The 21,247-nt window shown below is 47.2% G+C and overlaps 1 protein-coding gene across 1 annotated transcript in view; it reads right to left on the bottom strand.

The window, feature by feature from the left end:
* Window positions 1–19,110, bottom strand: part of PITPNA (phosphatidylinositol transfer protein, alpha) — a 38,929-nt gene extending 19,819 nt beyond the window's left edge. The window contains exons 1-6 of the mRNA XM_004684798.2: window positions 18,847–19,110; window positions 15,137–15,167; window positions 9,909–10,054; window positions 6,369–6,460; window positions 1,446–1,453; window positions 347–421 (exon numbers count right to left, since the gene is read on the bottom strand). Of these exons, the coding sequence (XP_004684855.1) occupies window positions 347–421; window positions 1,446–1,453; window positions 6,369–6,460; window positions 9,909–10,054; window positions 15,137–15,167; window positions 18,847–18,866 (372 nt within the window). The 5' untranslated portion in view covers window positions 18,867–19,110. The remainder of the gene's footprint in view (window positions 1–346; window positions 422–1,445; window positions 1,454–6,368; window positions 6,461–9,908; window positions 10,055–15,136; window positions 15,168–18,846) is intronic.
* Window positions 19,111–21,247: the final 2,137 nt, after the last annotated feature.

Genomic DNA, 21,247 nt, shown 5'->3' with positions numbered 1-21,247 from the left:
TGCTGGGGTTTAGCATAGTTGCATTTGGCAATTTGTGCTCAATTTGGCAAATTGTGCTCCACAGAGGCTGCAATTTTGATGTTTTACAAATATAGGTCTTTATGCCAAGAGTTGTACTTTAGACCAATCCCAGCATGACAAGAACATCCTAGGAGAAGTTTTAGAGATCATATTTTGTAAATTAAGACGGTAATTCCATATTTGTAGGACAGGTCCAGCATAGGTTGTTGCCTTCTTCCCCAGGAAAAAGGGGGCCCTGGGGAAGCACCTCTACTAGGAATGGAGAAGTTCGGAATGGAGAATCAGGTCCTCAACATCCTACTCTAGGGGTTTCTTAGGTACTTACATTCTCCTGGGTGCCAAGATCTGGTTTGTGCCAGGTTTCAATTTTAATCAGAAAGTCTTCTTTCATGTACTCATTCTGAAAGGAGAAAACAAAATACCTTACAGTTGCCAGGCTAAAAGTTGGGTGTAACTATGCCATTACTAGATCATTACTAGATCATGGACAGTTGAAAGATTCCAGCCTCTACCTCATAGTAACCGCTACCTTTATTGGGAGCCCAAGATATGCTAGGCACACATCATTTCATTTAGTCCTCACCCAACATGCTTTATAAAAGAGGAAAATAATGTTCAAAGGGGCGAGGTGACTTGTCCAAGTTCACTGAGATAAGCCTCAAAAAAGTTTGTCTGACTTCAGAATCCATGTACATAACCACTCTGCTATAGGACCTTAGGCTAGCCACTCATCTGGTGGCTTATTAGTCATGTGGGGCAGTGCAGGAAGACTGCCTAACCGGCCAGCAACGTTCATCACTGCCTCATGCCTCCAACCAGCTTTTATGAGACCTGGTCTCTTCTCAGCAATTTAACTCTTCATGTTAATTATTGTTTTCCTCCCTTACTTTTAAAAACTGTAACTACTCAAAGGATGAACTCCTCACCAGAAACTGGGTTCCCAGAAATTGCCTACAGTTATCAGCAGGGACAAGGCACTTGGCCAAGGATGCTGAAGGGTAAAAGGAAGGGGCAATGCCAAAGGAAAAGAAACCTTACTGACTCACAGCTTTGCCAAAGGTGAGTGGAAAGGCACACCCAGGGCAGCTGAACTGAGGGTTCTGTACAACCCCAGAAGGTGTGACCTGGGGAGAGTAGGGGAGAGCCTCGGGTCATTCTGTATATGTAAGACCAAGAGCCAGGATGCCCCAGTCATGACTGCTGTACCTGATAAAGTTACAGGCCAATGCAGCTTCACTAAGAGGAGACGTGGTGAATTAACAAGTTCCTCACTAGGACTGGGAGGATGAAACCTCAATAGTTCCGAAAGTCACCCAAGAGGAAAGAGGAACACCCAGGAATGTCAAGTACAGCTGCATTTTAATTTCTTCTTCTAAGTCATCCACAATTGCAACCCCCCCCACTCCCACTCTGAAAATACTTACTGTAATAACTGCTCCAAGACATGGGCATGGAAAGAAGAAAGAAGAGAGAAAAAGATTAATGAAGAGGAATTAATACCTGCCTCTCCCCACTGGGACCATGGTAGCAGAGCCCTCCACTCTTTTAGGCTATTCCACAGTCACCCTCTCAGCCCCATTTGGTTCTTCAACCCTCAAGTTTCACTCATATAAAAGTCCCAAAAGACAAAAATCAGGCATTTAATTAAAGTGATATAACTATCAGCCCCCTGGGATTCTTTCCAGCTCAGCAAGGACAGGGACTGGCTGTGAGGAGCGAGGCACTGAGACCCAGCACTCTGCATCAGACCATCATCTGGAAGCCCCCCACTTTTGGGATACAAAGCAGGAACACTTCAGGCCAACTCCTGTCTATCTACCTTCTGTATCTTTCATCTCACTGTAACCAAACCTCTCACCTCTACGCTCCTGCTCATTGTAATGAGACCTCCTCGGAAAACACAGCTCAATTATTTATCAGAGAAAATGTCTGTGGCTCTAATGTCACTGCAGAACAGACCAGACTAGCTCTCCTCCTGACAACAGCACAGTTCATGCTGCACCCTCTGAATTTAGGAGTCATCTTCATCTCTGATGGATGCCACATTGCCATGTTTAGCAGTACATGGGGCTGGTAGTCAAACTCTGTAACTCTACAACTGAAGCTAAGGTTTCCTGTGGAGCAGCAATGAGGAAAAATAGAAATCCACCAGGTACAGAAACAATGAAGAGGTTATCAGTAATTTCTCAGAATCCAATGACACACTTGAAAGAAAGAACCAGATTTAAGATAACTAAATGGTCCACAATGAAAACAACTGCCCTGTTATCAGGCTGATGAAAATCATGTTAACAAGACAGGAAATGATGGCTATAAAACTCATTCAAGGGCCTCCATTGATGGAGGCCAGCTGGGCGGAAGCCCTTCAGCACTATCCTGAGAGCCACTGCCCCACCAGCCCATGTGGCACATCAGGCGGCCCCAGCAGAGAGTGGAGTCTGGTTGAGGAGTGTGCAGAAGGATTTTCAATGAACAATCTGATTCTGAATCCATGCTGTCCAAGTGACCTTCTCCTGCTAGTCTGGCCCTGAAGAGCAGAACGTGCTAATCTGATCTCTTAAGGAAATGGATGGCTCTCACTACATGTTGGCTTTCTGATTATAATTTGGTTTTCCACGTAAAAGAGTTCACAAGGAAAGACAGCCCTGATCAGCACACAGGAATAGCTGGTTTCATTGGTAATGCTGTATTTCACGATGACTTGGTACACTGGCATCTGGCATTTTTACACACTAGTCTTTGGGGGACCCTGAGAAATGGATCCAGTGATTTTGAACAAACTGATGACCTTCTCTGGCCTTTAATGTCAACTTTGATGACCAAACAATCTTTCCTAGTCCTTCCTGCTCCTCTCAACAACTCTGTATTTACAACATTCCCTTTTCTTCAAACTATAACCATGGGTCATTGGAATGATCTCAGGAAACCCTTTGAGGTTATAAAATAGGGTCTCCAAATAAAACCAATAACACACCCGAAAGCTGTGGCTTAGCAAGACAGCATTCAGCCGAGAGGTATAACTAAATGGAGAAATATTTATTTTCCCTTTCCTCCTTTCATTTCACAGATTTACCCCTTCATGTCCCAACCCATCAACATCATGGAAGAAGACAGACAGAAAAAGGAAAAAAAAGTAAGCGTCCAAATCCATTTCTTATTCTACTCAGAATAAGGTTAGAGCCTTCCAAAGGACATGGAATTTTACCCCACACGCCTACATTCATCTCAGTTCAAACTTTGACCTATCATGCCAAGCTAAAAAGTTAGAACTAATAATCTTTCTCCTGTTAATCTCAGAGAGAACTAGAAAGTAGCCTTCCTTGTTTAGATCTTATTTTAAAAGAGCAGATGCCTAGCTAAACAGATCTGAGGCTCTGTATCTCCATTCTGTACAAGAGTGAGTTCTGACTGTGAGGTCGGCACCCACTGAAGAAACCAATCTGCTCTTACCCTACTTCCCAACTCTCTTCTTCATAGAGTATTTAGAAAAAACATTTTTCTTTTGGCCAAGGATCGGGACATCAGGACAATATGTGAACTAATATTTGGTGTCTGGCTAAATGCCCCTATCAGTGGCAGCATACTCTCCTCAGAATATACAGGGGCCAGAGACATCTCTCAGTGGGCACTAACTGAATAGCCAGAAGCCTGCCCAGGCACAGCAAAGTCCACACTATCTGTCTGCCTCCTTTATGCCAAGTTGGCTGAGGTTCTCATGACGCTCGTTTAGTGCAACTATCTCAGGCATCAAGAGAACTCTCCTTTGGCCCTAGACCAGATTCGCCCTGCCATAGTGTACATGTTCTCTTAAGAAAATGTGAGTGTGCCTCCTTTCCAAGAAGTCAACAGCTTCCTGCCTGTTGCTTAGGGACTAGTGATTGTATTTTCAGCCACTGTCATAAAAGTTTTAAGTGACACACCCCAGGTTCCACCAATGATTACTCATATCCTGATACCAGGCTTTTGAACTCAAGTAGGGCTACTGAGGATGGGACAGCAATAACTCTCTGCTCTAGACATTAGTCATTCCCAAAGTCCACAGGAAAAGGACCACATGGGTAGAGTATCTTCATCAGATAAAATACAGGGAATGCCAGGACCCCATAAATACAGTGACTACAACATCCACGTTAGCAGAGGCTGGCACAAGAAGCCCATCACCGGAGAGTCTGTGTGAACAGATGCAGAATGGCTGGGGAAATGGCCCCTCAGCTCACGGACAAGAGCCAGGAGGCCTCTAGGGAGCCTCTAAGGTATTCCAGCACCAGGATGGGCCCTCCAAGAGTGCTATTCCTATGGCCCTCAAGACCTAGGAATGCTGAAAAAGTAGTTAGAGTCTGAACTATTCAAAACGTACCCCAGAATGTCTAGAACAGAAAATCCTCTGTGGAGAGCCAATTCTTTCTTTAAAAAAGAGAGGATTCACCAGAGACAGAGTAGGGGAGTAGGGAGCAGAACAAGTGGATCTACTGAAATACACTGCTGAAGGGAGCAGCTGGTGAGACAGGAGAGGTCTGCTGCGCCATGTGGGTCACCTCCCTGGCCCGGGATCAAACAGTGGCAGGTGATAGCTTGATAGCTCTGAGAATTTAACCCCTGTGCCACCAGAGAAGCCTTCTAGAAACTCTGAATAAAAGTTTGGCCAAGATTAAGAAAATTCCACCTGACTCCCACCTTCAGCTTTAGCATAAGTCATCAATTAATTCCAAGCTCTTATTAGTTCTGACACCTTATCCTCCCACACTCCAAATCTGGCATATTCTCATACTTCCATGAGCTATCTAACATTTGGGGGACAGCTGTTTCTAAATCCTTTATCATAAAAACTTGGGTGTATTTTCACTTTCCTCCAACAATACCAGTGTTGCCTTTGCTACCTCTTTTGGTGTCTGATCTGGCTCGTCTCCAGGGCAGAAAAGTCACCCCCTGGGCCCTTTCCTACAACTGCATCTCTCAAGAGTCCCTAGGTTGGAACTATAGTTTTCAAGCCAAACATAAATAAGTATACCATATTAAAACTACAGAAATTAAAAAAAAAGTCCTCCTTTGTGGCCTAGGGGTTAAGTCTCAGTGCTGTTACCGCTAGGGCCTGAGTTCAATTCCCTCCCAGGGAGCTGACCCACATGTGGTGCGGCAGACCTCTCCTGTCTTTCCTGCTGCTCCCTTCAGCAGTGTATGTCAGTGGATCTTCTTGCTCTGCTCCACACTCTGTCTCTGGTGAATCCTCTCACCCCCCATACTGCTAGCCTGTACCTCAGTTCTATGCAAAAAAAAGAAAAAGAAAAAGAAAAAAAATAGAAATTTCAGTATCTAATAAGGAAGTGATTTTAAAAGATCACAGTGCATGACCCTCCGTGTTGGCGCAGCAGGTTAAAGCACAGCACTAAAAAGCTAAAGCCACTTCTGCATGAGTTTGATCCCCACCCCGGAGGTGATCCACAAGGTGTGGCAGACCTCTCCTAACCCGCCCGCTGCTCCCCTCAGCAGTGTACTTCGTCAGTTGGCCTGTTCTGCTCCCCACTCTGTCTCTGGTGAATCCTCTTACTGCCCCTGCACCTGTGGCCTGTACCCAGTTCTATATGCATAAATAAATAAATCTTTAAAAAAATATCATAGTGCGGTGGCACAGCAGGTTAAAGCACAGCACAAAGAAACTTAAGCCACTTCCACATGAGTTCGATCCCCGCCTGCCCCGGAGGAGATCCACGTGGCGCGGCAGACCTCTCCTGACCAGCCCGCTGCTCCCCTCAGCAGTATACTTCGTCGATCTGCCTGTTCTGCTCCCTGCTCTGTCTCTGGTGAATCCTCTCACCCTCCGCATATCTGGCCTGTACCCCAGTTCTGTACGAATAAATAAATAAATCTTTTAAAAAAAAATCATAGTACATTTATACAGTAGGGTACTAAGCAACCATTACACATTTTTAAAACATGGTCAGTCACATAGTAATAAGGAAAAAGTCCTCCACTTCTGAACATATGATCCAAAATATTAGCAGTGACCAGCAAGGGATGGAAGAATCATGGATGGTTATTTCCTTCTATCACATTTACACAGAAAACATTGCTTTTGTAATTAGTAAAAACAATAGAAATTATCATACAACCCCCAAGTGAGAGCAGTTAGTTCTATGCTGTCCTGGGCCATGACTACTTGGGGGCTACCCAGCTGCTGTCCGATGGTACTCCACAAGACTGACCACCGGCAGGAAGTCCCACGGCTCATCCTTCCATTGGCTAATCTGGAAATTGAAGGTGGGCACAAAACCCCTATCCCTGGACCTATTTGACCATATCCTTCATCAATCTGGGGGCCCACCTCCAGCTTCTAGTGGGTCTGTACTCACCAGTTCTGCAATAAGGATAGGCATTCCATGCTTTTTCATGGATATTCAAGGCTCCCTCTGGGGCCAGCATTCGAACAAATGTGGGGACTTTGCTAATGAAGAGAAAGAGAAGAGTTAGAGGACAATGCACTTTTACATCTTCTTCAGTGAGGAGGTGACAAGCAAATTTCATGAGATAAGCACTTCACTCCTGGGTGTGAGAAGACAGCCATCAGAGCCTGACACCCAGCTTGGCTGGCTGACAATCCACCCCCACAAACTACCACACCTCCCACTAGGTACAGGCCAGCAGGTCAGTTATTACACTGTTATTACACATTTCTCCAGCGCTCACTAGGCCCAGGAATGATATTACATACTACAGAGATGAGATACTTCCAAGGGGGTACCAGCCTGAGTTTGCAGACCAGTGTGAGCTGACTAATTTGGAATATGGGCTCCAAGATAATCAATTCTGAGAGGCCAGGAGGTCCTCAGGGTATCCACCTCTCAGAACAAAATAATAACTTTTTTAGTTATTATCTCAGATTATGGAACAAGATAATAACTTTTTTAGTTATCTCAGTATGTGCCCTTTTTTTTTTTTTAAGTACATATAGGGCTTCCCTGGTGGCTCAGGGGTTAAAGTCTCAGTGCTATCTATCAAGCTATTGCTGGCCACTGCAGCAAGAGTTCGATCCTGGCAAGGGAGCTGACCCACATAGCACAGCAGACCTCTCCTATCTCACCTGCTGGTCCCCTCAGCAGTGTACTTCAATAGATCCCACTGAATCTCTGGTGAATTCTCTCACTGCTTCCACCTCTGGCCTACACCCCAGTTCTTGTAATGCATAAAAAAATAAAATAAATCTTAAAAAAAAAAGGTACATATAACCCTTTTCCTTAGTTTTTAAGCTGATAATCTATGCAAACTAGGAGGCTCCAGTAATTTCATCAGCTTTAGTGCCTGAGGTCTAAGAAAAAAGACCAAGAGTCCTCAGAGTAATTATCTGTAATTCAGTCATTGCCACACTCACTTTTAAATACTTCCATGTGCCAGGCACAGTAAGACAGTCAGAAACCACAGTTGTGGCTCTTGCCCTCAGAAGTTTACAGTCTAATAAGAGGAATTTAACTAGCTAGGAAGATGACACTGTCAGCACATGTCACATGAGTGAGCACAGGACTCTGAGAGAGGGCAGAGCACTGTGAAAACACAGTGCAGAAGGCGCTGTGCCCAGGGACGGCTCCTCAGGGAGAGCGAGGACTAAACCAGACAATAGATGGGCAAGGGGCGGGAAAGATGAGGGGCAGGGGAGAGAGAACAGTGCAGAGTAGCTAGTTATGAATAGGTTGAAAATACAGCGAACTGACTGGGTGGTAAAGGGTAAAGCCAGTATCCTGAGGCCCTAAGGAAGTTGCCTAGAACTTTAAAACAGAGAACAATTTTTCTGCCTTCAGGACAAAAGCTCTGAAGCTGTGGAGAGAACTGAAATACAAGAAGACCAGTTAGGAGCTGCTGCCGTGATCCAGCCAAAAGATGACAGAACTAAATTGAAAAGGAGATACTGAGGAAGTGGAGTCAAAAGAAAATCTGATGTGCTATGTGAAATGAGGGGCAGGGTGGTGGGGGCCTGTGTTTCCAACAGAAACCAGTTAGATGGCTGCTGGTCAGGTAAGGAGAGATGGTGGTGGCATTCAGCTCTGTGGTATTTTGGTTTTAGGGTTTTTTTGGAGTTGGGTCTTTTAATATTAAAGGAGAGTAGGGGTGGCATTAGCTCAAAGATTACATCCTCTCTTATGAGGAAGGTAAGACGGTTTCACCCTCCATCTGCACAGAGCTCCCTGCCACTTTGGTTGACCAGCTGAGTCTTGAGAAAACAATCAGCTCCTTCTACCAACCTCGCTCTCTCTTTTCAAAGTCTCTCTAAAAATACAAACATACCATGAGGAAGGTACATCTTGAGCCCTAGATCAACTGTGAATGGCTCAGTAAGGGTTGGTGGTTGGCTATCAACTCATAGTAGAGATGGAGGAGGCCAAAGGGGCAGGATGGAAAAAAAAGAGCACTCTGGCAAGGAGACAGGACAGTGGTGAAACTTCCCTCCCCCAAAACCCAGAGCTGCTTTCCTCCTGGCCCCAGCTCTCACAGAATCCTGTACTCATCTGTGCAAGCACTTTAACATCTCAACAATGGCAGGTGGCACTGAACCAGTATTTTACCAAGTTTCTAGTCACTTCATTTTCAGTGACTAGAAATTAAGATTCAGGTTCAAGGGCCTCCCTGGTGGCCTAGAGGTTAAGTATCAACACTATCACCATCATGGCCTGAGTTCAATCTTCGGCCAAGGAGTTAACCCACATGGCACAGCAGACCTCTGCTGTCCCACCTGCTGCTCCCCTCAGCAGTGTACTTCATCAATCTGCCTTCTCTGCTCCCTCCTGACTATGGTGAATCCTCTCACCCCTTGCACTCCGGCCTATACCCCAGTTCTTCTATGCATGCATGCATGTATAAATAAATCTTTTTTTAAAAAATCCAAGTTCAAGTTTTATAGCAATATCAATGTATTTAATACAGAATGGTAAAAATGGTGTACTTTATGTAACATAATGTTTATTTTACCACAATTTGAAAAATGTAATTATTTTTTCTAGTTCTGTGTAGTTTCTATAACTATCTTGGTTTCTAAACTAGCTTGGTTCAACTTCCATCCAAGCTTCCATATGTTTCCCACAGCTTAATTTTGTGCCTTTGGGTCCACTCACAGCTTACAAAATATTATTGTTTTGATTTAAAAATTCAACAAATTTGTGTGATTTGCTGTGGATTTTGGTACACAAATCAGTTCAAACTCCATTTTTAAATATTTTTGCATTTGATTCAAAGAGGTATACCAAAATTTCCTAGGTGGCTGACTTTGCAACATTAGAATTTAAAACAATACCTGACCCAGAAATTCCACATTTATAAAAATGAACAAGTATTATAGATTTATACAGGGGTACTTCACAATACTTGCACAGAAGACATTTTACTGGAGTACAGTATGGAAACATCTGGAAATGACAGTAGACATACATCAAGAGAGGACTGGTAAAACAACTTACAGCACATCTATACAACATATTACAATGTTGTACTTGAAAAGAATGAGGCCAAATACGCTGACAATGAAAGACAGCTATGATACGATAAGTCACAAAAGAACAAAGACAAGAACAGTATGGAAAAATGACCCCATCTATGTCAGATAATAACAAAGGAGATAAACACCCACTTATCCACATCCTCTGTACTTCATATTCACAGACAATAAAAGGGCCCACAAGAAACTAAACCCTATCACCTCTGGGGACTAGGAGCCTGGTGTGGCCAGTATTACTTCCATTTACATAAATATATATAATAGACCTTTAAATAAGTAAAGAAGTACCACACCCACTCTCACAGGTGAAGCAACCTGAACAACCAGCTAACAACCTGGAAACACCCCCAATTATCCATTATCTCCACTTCAAAACCAGGCCGCCTCCCGGCTCTCCTGTGCAGTCACATACCTCTGTAAGTGGTAGATCTTGTGAGTGTACTGGCCTTTCTCACCGTCCTTCTCATAAGGTTCATTCACCAGGACCTCCACGCCTTCACCACCACCTGTTTCATTTTTGCTGGCCTCAGCCACAGAATACAACTGCCCTACCTGATACTAAAGGAAGAGAGAGATGGGAGTTATTGTCAATGCAGACTCTTCTCAACAGTTACACATAGCTGCCAATAATTGTCCAATTATAACCCTCTGGGATGCCCTCATCCGGGAATTCATTCTCAAGTCTCACACGGGCCTCAGCCAAATTCACTCAAAGAAACTGAGTATGCTGCTCCATGGGCTCTCTTAAGTCTCCAATGCATTTAATTTCATCCTTCTCACTTGCACATCATCCATCAAGACTCAAGGAGGCAGGTGCACATACTGAACCTCATGTCACCATCCAGAAAATGGATTCTAGACTCCACAGTAGTTTACTCTGGATCTGCCCCTGGTATTAAAACCCCAAAACAGGGGGCCTCCCTGGTGGTGCAAGGGGTTAAATCACAGCACTATGAAGCTATCTACAGACACTACAGCACAAGCTCGATCCCCTGCCAGGGAGCTGACCCACATATGGCGAAACAGGCCTCTCCCCGCTGCTCCCCTCAGCAGTGTACTTCAACAGACTTGCCTGTTCTGCTCCCCACTCTGTCTCTGGTGAATACCCCTGCACTTCTGGCCTGCTTTTAATATGCATAAATAAATAAATCTTAAAGAAAATAAAATTCCAAAATAAGGTCTGAGTTGGCTGCCAGCTGTCTCTTTATACCATTTATTTAAGCAGATTATAGGACATGACATTCCCAGGGCACTATAAAATCCACAACTCTGCTATATAAAGCTTCTTCTTTAGTGTTGCGCCCTTCCTCACCTTGCCAGAAGCTTGGAGAACAGTCTTGTGGGCAAACAAACCTCTCAATGTTTTCTAAAATTCTGGTGGGGCTGAAGCAACTGCCCTGTTTCCTGTGAAAGAGCACAGCTTCCTACCCCACAGTCTGTGCTGGCTGGAAGCACCCTCTGTTTTGGCAATGACTAGATGGCAAAAGTTTGGTTTTCCTTTATTTGGGTCACATGCCACCCTATCAAGTCACCAGTCAAGATCACTGGCCTCCTCTGACCCCCTCAGGACAACTCAGTATAAGGGCCAATGACCTGGGCCTGGCTCTTTTGCCTTCTTCTCTCTGAGGGAAGCTGTCCAAAGGGGAAAAAAAAGTATGAAAAAAGAGTAAGAAGCAATAGTGCAGGAAGTTACGTCTATACCAGAGGATGTTATCTTCTCTATCTATCACTGCTAATGCCAACCAGGCATAACTTGTGGAGTATGAGAGAAAGGTACTTGATTACCAAGTTACATATTGGGGGTAGGGGGGTGTAAATATAGGTTTTCCTCAACCTCTATGCCCCCTCCTCAAACTCCTGGTACTTACCAGGAATGTAAGATATGGGTTTTTCTCTCTGAGATTAAAACACAGAGGCTACATTTCTGGGTAGCTGCTACTTAAACCACTGCCTGCAAGAGGAGAGAGAGAGGCATCTTCTATGGCTGCTGCACCTCAAACCTGGGAGTCTAAACCTGGGCAGGTTCCTAAGCACTACTGGGTGAAGTCTAGAAGGTGAAGTAGCAGACCAGAACATGTCAATGTTTACCACAAATCAGAAAGAGCCCTAACATTCAAAGCAAAATCCCAATACAAAATGCCAAGAAATGGCCCTTGCACATTATTAGGATTCAGTTAAGCCCATAAAGAGAACACCTGGGTGAAAGCCTGGCACCTTGACCTTGTTAGTCAGAGCAACATCAATGCTGTCTCAAGGCCCCCACGGAACCCCAAGCTGTCCCTGTGCCTTTCTCAGTCCACTCCCTAACTGTAGCACACATGGAAACCTCTTTCAAGTGGGTCAGGGTTTAGCTGAGCGGGTTCCTGAGGAGGAGCAGTGATCTGTTTCAGAGAAGAGTCGCAGGAACATCTAGCCACTGACTCAGCAGTCCGAAAGGACAGGCAAAGGAAAGAGCCCTGGCCCTGGAGGGACTGGGCTGCTGGCTGGTGGGACTGCTTGGGAAAGGGCCCCAGGCAGAGACTAATCCCCTTCATTTGCTCCGCTAAGGCATCAGAGGGCAGGCTCTAAGAGGATCAGGCTGTTGGGCTGGCATCTTCCCTCTAATCTCTCTTGATATTCTGATCCTTTAATCCCAATGAGACAAGTGAAGGCAGTTTTATTAATCCAAAGGGATAAATAAGACTGGTCTCTGTGGGCTACAAGTGAGGGACACTTCCTGTCAGAGGGCTCCGCTTGGCCTAGAGGATCTGCACCTAGGAAAGCAACAAGCAGCCAGACTCAGGTGGGATAGAGTGTGGAGGGGTGGGGTGGGAGCCAGAACATTTCAAGAGGCAAAGAGCCCCAAGCAGACCGGGGCTCCAGCTGCCTCAGGCCTCGGACAACATTCCCTGCTTTGAGACATGTCCCGTTGTCCCAGAGAACTAAAACACTCAGCTATGAAAAACAGAGCCCACCGTTTTGGCAACCTGGGAGTGGGAGTCCAGGAAGACATAGTTGGCAGGTCTGAAACACTGAGGGAAACAGATTACCGAAAGCAGCACAGCTGTTGGCCCTACCTACATGGTCTTGCCAGGATGGGTACCATCAGGGAACAGGGCCATCACCCCTGCAAATGAGAAGTAAAACAGCTTGCTCACAGTAGAGGATGGGGGAAAGGGTGTGGCTGACCTGAGCCAGGAATCAATGACGGACACGCCCATGTCAAGCAGCTAGGGTTTTCTTGCTCTGCTGCAGAATCTCGAGAAATCCAGTGCGGGATGAGTGAATTCTGAGGCCAAAACATTGATTTGGGCCTTCAGGAGTGTTATAAAGACATGGCCTTCTCTTTTGCTTTTCCTCCTTCCTTTCCCTCAAATCAGAAAACTCTGAGAATCTGATATCATGGCCTCCAACTAGGAATCCCATAGTCATATGATGCTGGGCAGTTCCCAAGGGAACAGTGAGTCAGGATGGGGTATAGATAAAGGTTCTTAAAAGGCTGACCATCACTTGCTTCTTCTAATCTCCCCATTCAAGATTTTCTGACCTTCTAGAACTCTGACCAAGAATTCAAAAGAGCAGTTCTTACTTTAACCCCCACCAGGTCATGTATCACTTTCTCCTCAGTGGTTTTTAGCTAAGAATGGGTTAACTGCCACCAAGAAGACAGAAGAACCCTACCCAGTGCTCATTTTCCAAGTTTTTGCTTAGACATTAGGCCCTGTTGGCCCTGTCCCACCACTTCCTCAATGCTTAAAATAAAGAAAGTCACTAGTTAAAAAGCACCAATTGCAGATACCCTCAAGGTAAGTTCCCCTTCCCATTCTGGGACCCCACCATAATAAACAGTGTTTGGGTCCCTCTAGCCTTCCTGCAGAATGGCCAGGAGATGTTCCCAGACCATGCTGGCCCTCCTTGGGTCTATAGCACTTTCCAGAGACAGTCTTCAGTACATAAAGAAACTGAAAACAACCCATTTCACCCCTAGCCACCACAGTGAGGGATCACCGTGTTCCTGGAACACATCCTTCCTGACTGGAGTGGAGGGGGGGATCACTGTGTACAGCAGAGAACGCTGTACAGAGCATGAATTTCAGGGCAAGGAGCATGCTGGGTCTTCCCATTTGGCTTCTTGTTTTGAAAAATCATCACTTGCCATTTTTCATAAAAAAAGCAGGTCCCAGGGCACAATGGGTTAAAAGCACAGCACTATGAAGCTATCAGCAGCCACCAGTAACACGAGTTAGATCCCCAGCCAGGGAGGCGACCAACATGGTGTGGCAGACCTCTCTTGTCCTGCCCACTGCTCCCCTCAGCAGTGTACTTCACTCTGTCTATTCTGCTCCCTACTCTGTCTCTGGTGAATTTTCTCACCCCCGCACCTCTGGCCTGTACCCCAGTTCTTGTATATGTGAATAAATAAATCCTTTAAAATAAATAAATAAAAGAAATGGATCTAATTTGTACAAAATTAAAAAAAAAAAAACAAGTCCCCTATGGGTTAACAGGCTGCTCCAAGCCAGCATGACAAATGCCAGTCCTAACACATGATTTCTGGGCCTTAGGTACATCTCAGGTGCATCCAGGGATCAGAGCATCGACCCAGCCATTTCTCTTTCCTAAACTTCCTCAGTCTTTTTCTCAGAACTCCCACATCATGTTTGAGGCCCGCCACTGGCTCCTTCCCCCAGGTCTCCATAGCACTTATCAGATGGCAACCTACCACAGGAGACAATCCTCTGGGGCTGATGCCAGCCCATCCCTTCTGGGGGCAAAAAGCCTGGATATGTGAAGTGTACTGCAGGCTCTGTTGGCCTGATTTCATTTTTCAATGGTCCATTTCATATTTGGAACAGAGTAGAAGTTATCAGAGGAACTTCATGCTGACACGACAGGAAAGAGAGACTGAGGACACTATGCTGGCTGACAAACATCACCCCACCTCGAGCTGAACTGGTAGCTCGGAGCCCTGTGGATTCAGAAGGAAGCAAAGAACAAGGCTGTGGAGAGTGGAAGAGGTTCAGAGAAAGGGTGGGACAAGGGGAGCTCCGCAACAGTTTTCTCTGTCCGAGGGACTAACTCTGAGTCAGCAGGGCCTATAAGCCTTGTGGCGAATCCTGCCAGATCCCATCCACAGGGATACCAGGCTCAGGAACCATAAAAGGACAGAGGGCAAGTCAAGCCCATTTGTTATTCCCTGTCCTCCGTAAAAGGAGGTTCTGGGTCTTGGTCTTCCCAGCAGTCACCCAGAGTGTGGCTAGGGAGGGCCTTAGAGATTTCCTGCCCTGCTAGCTTGTTGCACAACCAGAGGGAAACACACACACTTCCCAGCCAAGTCGTGGAGGGCCCAGAAATGTACACACTTGATTCTCTCAATAACATGTCCTCAGATAGGCACAGTCCCAGCAGGTAAAAGGGGATGGTTAATTCTCTATTCAGCACTGAGCATGCCAACAGCTTGAGGCACACAGCTGCCTGGGTCTACAAAATAGGTGTCTTTCATCAGCTGAAAGTGGCACTGGGAAAATTCACCTGGAGTACTATCTACATCAAAACAAATATGAAAATTATAGAAAGAGTCATGGATTCTCGGAGCCCAATTTAGCTAATGATCACAAACAATTATATACAACTATGGATAAAAGGGAAGGAAGCACTTACCTCATCTACAGACACAGGCAGGATAACTCGACTAGGAGAGAAGGAAAACAGTATCAACTCAGGTTCTGAAATCTTCCCAAGGCTCTGAAAGCATCATTTCAGAATAGTGGGAAATATTTTGTTGCATCTGACATTACATCACTATCAAGACCAGCAGAGAAGAGCCCTTTAGCGACTTGAGGCTAGGACCCTCTGTACTCTTCTGGTAACCCAACTAGAATCACATGATTCTGTGCAAACCTGCTCCCCCACCAGCTATTTCCCAGGCTTGGAACAGAAGTCGTCTTCTTCTCCCCCACTAGCATCACCCTCAACAAAACTTATCAATGAGTCTAGTAAACCACACATACCAACTATGAAACCAAGATGAGGATTGAGATCCAAACCATGAGGCCCTGGAGCATGTCCAACTCCTGACAGGAACCCTCAAGGTGAAAGACTTGAAGGCAATTTAATCACCCTAAGAGTACACACAGGACTACCTCTGTTCTCATGTAGGAAATTACAATTGTAGGAAATTACAATTGCCAGCTACTGCTACAAAGTCACAATGAAAGAAAACGGGAACTTGGGTCCTGAGCCCCAGAGGCTGTCTGAAGACGCAACTGATCGATTTCCTTTCCTTCTCCATTTCAATGACCACTGATTGTGGGAGGTTCCACCAATAACCTGAGAGAGAGGCCCTGATCAGCTCACTAGTCAGACCGCCATGGAGGTACAAGGGCTGGTGGCTTGCATGTGGAACAAAGCACAACAGGGACCCCCAGTTCAAGGATGTGAGGTCAGAGAGCTGAGACAAAAATGCATGTTTATATTCATACAAATCAAGGCAACTTCCAGGTTTAGAGTTTCAGTTCCCACACTCCAGGCTGGACTCCGTGAGCACCTTCAGCATCTTGCGTGTTCAGGAGAGCAAGAGCAGCTACACTCTCCTTCCTATGCAGAGCTTCCACCAATCTTATCCTAGCTGGTAAACAGTCTGCTCACTATTTTCTTAGTTCCACAAAAGTGAGCTAGGTAGCAAGCAGCACAGGGAGGGGTCTGAGAAAAACATCGCACTAAAGGCATGGCATCAAGGAGGAAAGTAGCAGGGGAAAAAATGGGCCCCCAAGTCTTTACTGCCTGCTTAACTCCCCTCCTCCAGAAGGACTCAAATAACGTAAATCCTGCAGGTTATTGGACCTGCCACTAACACTCTCCTTCCATTAGAGAAAGCCGATGGTGCAGAAAAATACTTCCAACTTGGAGGCCAGAATTTCTGCACCCTCAGAAGAAACTTCCTAGAAAACAATAAGCCTTTTATCTTCAATAGCGGCAGCAACAACCACATCCAACATCCAAGAATTTGCAGAAATCAAATTAAGAATGCTGTTAGAGGAAGTGTTAGAAAAGTCAATAGAGGCAACCTTTAGATCCTGGGTGGGCACCACCTCTGCTCTCCAGAGACTGGTATCAGCCAGTTCCTGACAGGATGCTCTGATACTACTTACATGAAAGGCATACACCAGGTCCTTTCTCCTGGCTCCCTGGGAGCAAACCCACTTCAACAGCAGTAAGGTGCAAGTCCAAAGGCCAGGGCCACAGAGGCAGTGTTGGGACTGAGACTGGAGCTGTGCTCACTTCGGTGTGACCTTCACTTGCACCCTTCCCAGAGCTGCAGCGCTACAGCCACAGCCAAGGACCTCAGATGCCCCCTTTTGCATCCCCCACCCAGGGATGGACACATGAGCCCATCACACACCGGGTACTATTAAGAAAGGAAACAGATCCCAGACAGATTCTGCTTCCTAGCACCCTGGACCATTCCCTGGCAGGCTTTAAGCAGAAGACAAGGAGTAAGAGGAGAGGACTTTTCTTCAAAGCTCAGAATTTTTCTCAAAGTCACTTTCCTTCCCTATCTGGCCTCCTTCACAAAACTACAGGCACCTAATTTGCAATTAAGTAAATTTAAGTTCCAATAAAAGAAGAAATCAAAAGAAAAAAGAATCAGCAGAATGGGGAAAGTCTGTTGCTGGACGTTCAAGATTAAAACACAAGTGCATCAGACTCTCTTCCAGAAGGCATTCCAAGAACCTTCCTCCCGACCACAAAATGCTCTTGATTCTGACTGGACCAACATCAGACTGGAAGTCCAGAAAGAGAGGGGGGAGGGGTCCTAAAATACCACTTTTCAGATGAGGTGCCAAGCTGCGATGACACACTGCTCCCTTTGCTACACAAAGCTCCACACTATGTCCTAAATGTCCTAGACCCTTCCGGGGAGCAAGATAACGAGGATGGGGTAAAGCACCATCACTGAAACGTGGAGACAGCCCACCATAGCTAGCCCTTGCCTAGCTCTCAAGTAAGTTCTACCAGTTGCTTTCTACTTATCTCCTCCTTCTGGACTTCTGGGCCTTCTGTGCCAATCCTGACCAACCTGCCTTCTCCTCCAAGGAAGCACAGATTCACTGTAAATTCTAAGCACCCATCCACTCATCCCACATTGAAGGAAAAAAAGAGTTGGGAGATGTTGACTTGGTACCAAAAGTTTCAGAGATGGGTCATCTTGTATTTGAAAATTTAGCAAAGTAAACATTCCCACCTGTCATCCACTCCTCTGGATTTCAGGAGCAAGCCCATCTTCCTGCCACTCCTGCCAGAAGTCATCAGTTTTCCACCCCCCCACTCACTACTAAATAACTCCCCTCAATTTGAGGAGGTTTATGGAAACCTCCTCAAAGCAATTTCCCCATCTCTTTGCAGCAAAACTGAGACTGCCCCCCCATTCCCACTACAACAATATGTTCATTCACCAACACACGCTTTTCAGTCTGTCCTCTACTCTGGTAACAAACGAGTCTCTCCTTCACCATAACTCCCTCGTATCACTCCGCCCCTGCCCAGTCTTTTCTGGACCCCTCATGGAAGTCCCAAGCAAACATTCTAGGCTTTTCCAAACACTCCCTCCCTTAAACGCCTACCATCTGGGCACCAAGTCCCACCACCAGTGCCCTCTACTATGTCCGGAGACACGCCACCAAGCCTGGCCCTGACTAGCCCGGCCTTTCCCTGCACCCATTGATTAGGATTCCCATGCTCAAGAAGGCCACTCCTCACACCCCAGGCTCCCCTCGGCACTCCTCCCTCTCCTCTCTACTCCTTTTCTGAAGCGTTTCATCTGCTCTTCTGCAGTTCGGCCCCAAACCCCTCCCAGCATCACTGACAGCTCCACCGGCCCTGCATGCCCTTGTCTAACAGCTCTTCAGCCCCTCAGACAACTCCTCCCTTTCGCGGTGCTGCCGGCGCTCCCGCAGTTCCGGCTGGCTCCTGCGACTCTCGGCCAGCCTGGAGGACCACCCACGTCTCACCCAGTGCTCTCGGGCCCCGCAGTCCCTCCTCATACCCTGTCCGTTCTCACTGTCCCTTTGACCCCACCTCAGGCCCTGTTCGGCCCTCGTTGCCCACCTTGGCCTCTTCCGGAATATTCGGTCCTCGGGCCCCACCGCGGGTGCTGTCTGGCTCTCAGCCACTCTGCCCACCCTCCTCAGGCCCTATCCGGCCCCACTGTCCCCTCAGCCTCTGTTGGGCCGCCAACAGCTCGTGCAGCGCTCCCCACCCCCTCGGGTCCCGTCCTGCCGCTGCATCCCCTCCGCCAGGCCGTCAGCCTCCTCGGTCGTCATCCCCGACCCTCCCTCCTCCTCGCTTCCGCAGGGACGGTGGGCACTCACTACTCCTTTAGCAGCACCATGTCGCTTCGCGGCTCGGCGGCTGCCCGCTGCCCGCTCGGCCTCCCGCCCGCTTCCCGGCGGCCGCTCTTCCCGTGGCCCGGCCCGGCCCGGCGGCCTGTGCGCCTTCGTCGTGGCCTGCTCCGTCCCCACCGCTCTCGCTGCGGTCACTGCACCGGCTCCTGCCGCCCCGGCCTCACCGCCTCCCTCCCGCTGCCGACGCCGCCCGGAGCTCCGGTTCCGCAGCGCCGCGCGGGGGCGGGGCGTCTCTGCGGCAACCAGAGCGTCACACGCCGCCGTGCGCGCTGACCTCACTCGGGGGTGGAGTCTTGTCGGGCCCGCCCCTTCTCTTCTTAAACGGGCCTTGACCCGGGCGTCGGCGTCTGGGTGGACCCGAGTGTGCGTGGCGATTAGGTTGTAGTCGGCGCCTACGTCGTCCGCCTGTCGATTGTCAAGGGTCCTCGGGACTAGTTTTGTGCAAGAGAACAGATGTACTTAGACCCTTGGGCCTCCCCGGGGAGGTGGGCTAGAATCTAGAATAAGATTGTGTCCAAAATAGCCAAAGTTACCTGCAAATGCTCTTCTAAGCGCTAGACTCCTCGCGATAACGCTCTCGGGAAGGCGCTGTTATTGTCTGAGTTCAGAGAGGAGGGAAGGAGGCAGAAGTTGAGACTTGAGCATCCCCAAAACTAGCATGTGATGTGTCAGCGCCCGATTTTCACCCTGCACTCTTAGTATAAACTCAGTCATTTAATAACTATTTGCTAAGGGCTTTCTGTGTACCTAAACCAGTGCTTTTGTTGAGAGGATGAACAGATAAGATCTAGTCTTTACGGAACTCTGGTTTCAGTTGGGTGGGTGGGTGAAGGGGCTAGAACTAGGCCAATAAAATGAAATGGGATCAGAGGGGTGAAATTACAGGTTTGATGTTCACTGGAAGGTGTGTTGTCAGAGGAGACATCCAGGAGGAAGAAGTTCTGAAGTGAGATGTAGAGGAGGAGCAGAGTGCAAGCTAAAGCTGAAGGCAAAAAACAAGTGCAAGACAGCAATGAAGAGGAATGACTGGAGCATGAACTTTGGGGACAGTGGAGCAGCTGAAGTTTTGCATGGGGGCTGGGGAAGGAGGAGGAGGAGAGAGGGCTGGCAGGTGACTGACAGGTGTTTGGAGTTTATCCTAAGGGTATGGTGGGCATGGAAAAGTTTTTAAAAGTATCTGGACCTCCCTGGTGGTGCAGGGCTTAAGTCTCAGCGCTATTAAGCTAAACTAACTGCTGCTGGTGCATGAGTTGATCCCTGGCCAGGGAACTGACCCACACAGGGTGCAGCAGACCTCTCCTGTCCCACCCCGCTGCTTCCCTCAGCAGTGTATATCTGCTTCCCACTCTGTCTCTGGTGAATCCCCTCACACACACGCCCCTCTGGCCTAGCCTACACTCCCCAGTTCTTGTATGCATAAAGTCCTTAGAAAAAAAATAAAGTTGTGTGAGCACTGGAGAAAGAGGAGATGGAAGGGCCAGAGTCACAGGTAGGTAGGCAAGTGGAAACTTCTACAGAAACCCAAGCAGAGGTAGACTAGGATAGTGCCTGGGAAGGGGGAAAAAAGTAATGGATTCAGCAGCAATACAGGGATAAAATCAGCAAGAGTTATTGACAAATAGTTGGCTGAGAGGATGAGAAAGAGGGAGGAAAGGAGAAATCCTTTCCGGCTTGGGAAACTTGGCAGATGGTATTGTTTTCAAGAGAACCCAGGAAAGGCAGATTTGCACAGGCGAAGATATTGACTCCAGTGTTACACTGGTCAGGCACCCAGATGGTGGAGAGGGGGTTAGCCAAGATAGGGACTGTAGATTTTTCTCCAGCTTAATCAATGAATAGTTACTGAACAATTGCCATGTGCTGGCTCTCTCCAAGAAGTAATGAGACCCTGCCCTTTGGGAGTTTGCAGTCTAGTTGGGGAAACTATGTTTATTCATTCACTCAATAAATATTGATCGTGGGCCCTCCCTGATGGCACAGAGGGTTAAAGCGCAGCACTGCAAGCAGCCCGCTGCTCCCCTCAGCAGTGTGGCCTGTTCTGCTCCCCACTCTGTCTCTGGTGAATCCTCTCACCACCCCTGCACTTCTGGCCTGCACCCCGGTTCTGTATGCATAAATAAATAAATCTTTAAAATAAATAATGATTGAGTTTCTGATCGTGTCCTAGACCTTTTTCTAGGCACTCAGGATACAGCGGTTAACCAAGAAAAACGAGATCTTTCCCTTGTTCAGTGCAAAGGAGATGGGGTGAGGGGGAGGAGCAGAAGTACAGAAATAAGTTCAAGACATGGTAAATGTTATGAGGAGGTTGTCAGGGTGACTATGGGTGGTGGCGCTGCATTAGTCAGGTGGGCAGGGAAGACTCAGA

This window comes from Condylura cristata, unplaced genomic scaffold (assembly GCF_000260355.1).
Source record: "Condylura cristata isolate star-nosed mole 26May11 unplaced genomic scaffold, ConCri1.0 scaffold00017, whole genome shotgun sequence".
NCBI lineage: Eukaryota > Metazoa > Chordata > Mammalia > Eulipotyphla > Talpidae > Condylura > Condylura cristata.
Note: the sequence above shows the minus strand (reverse complement) of the source record. Positions and strands in the feature narration are given on the sequence as shown.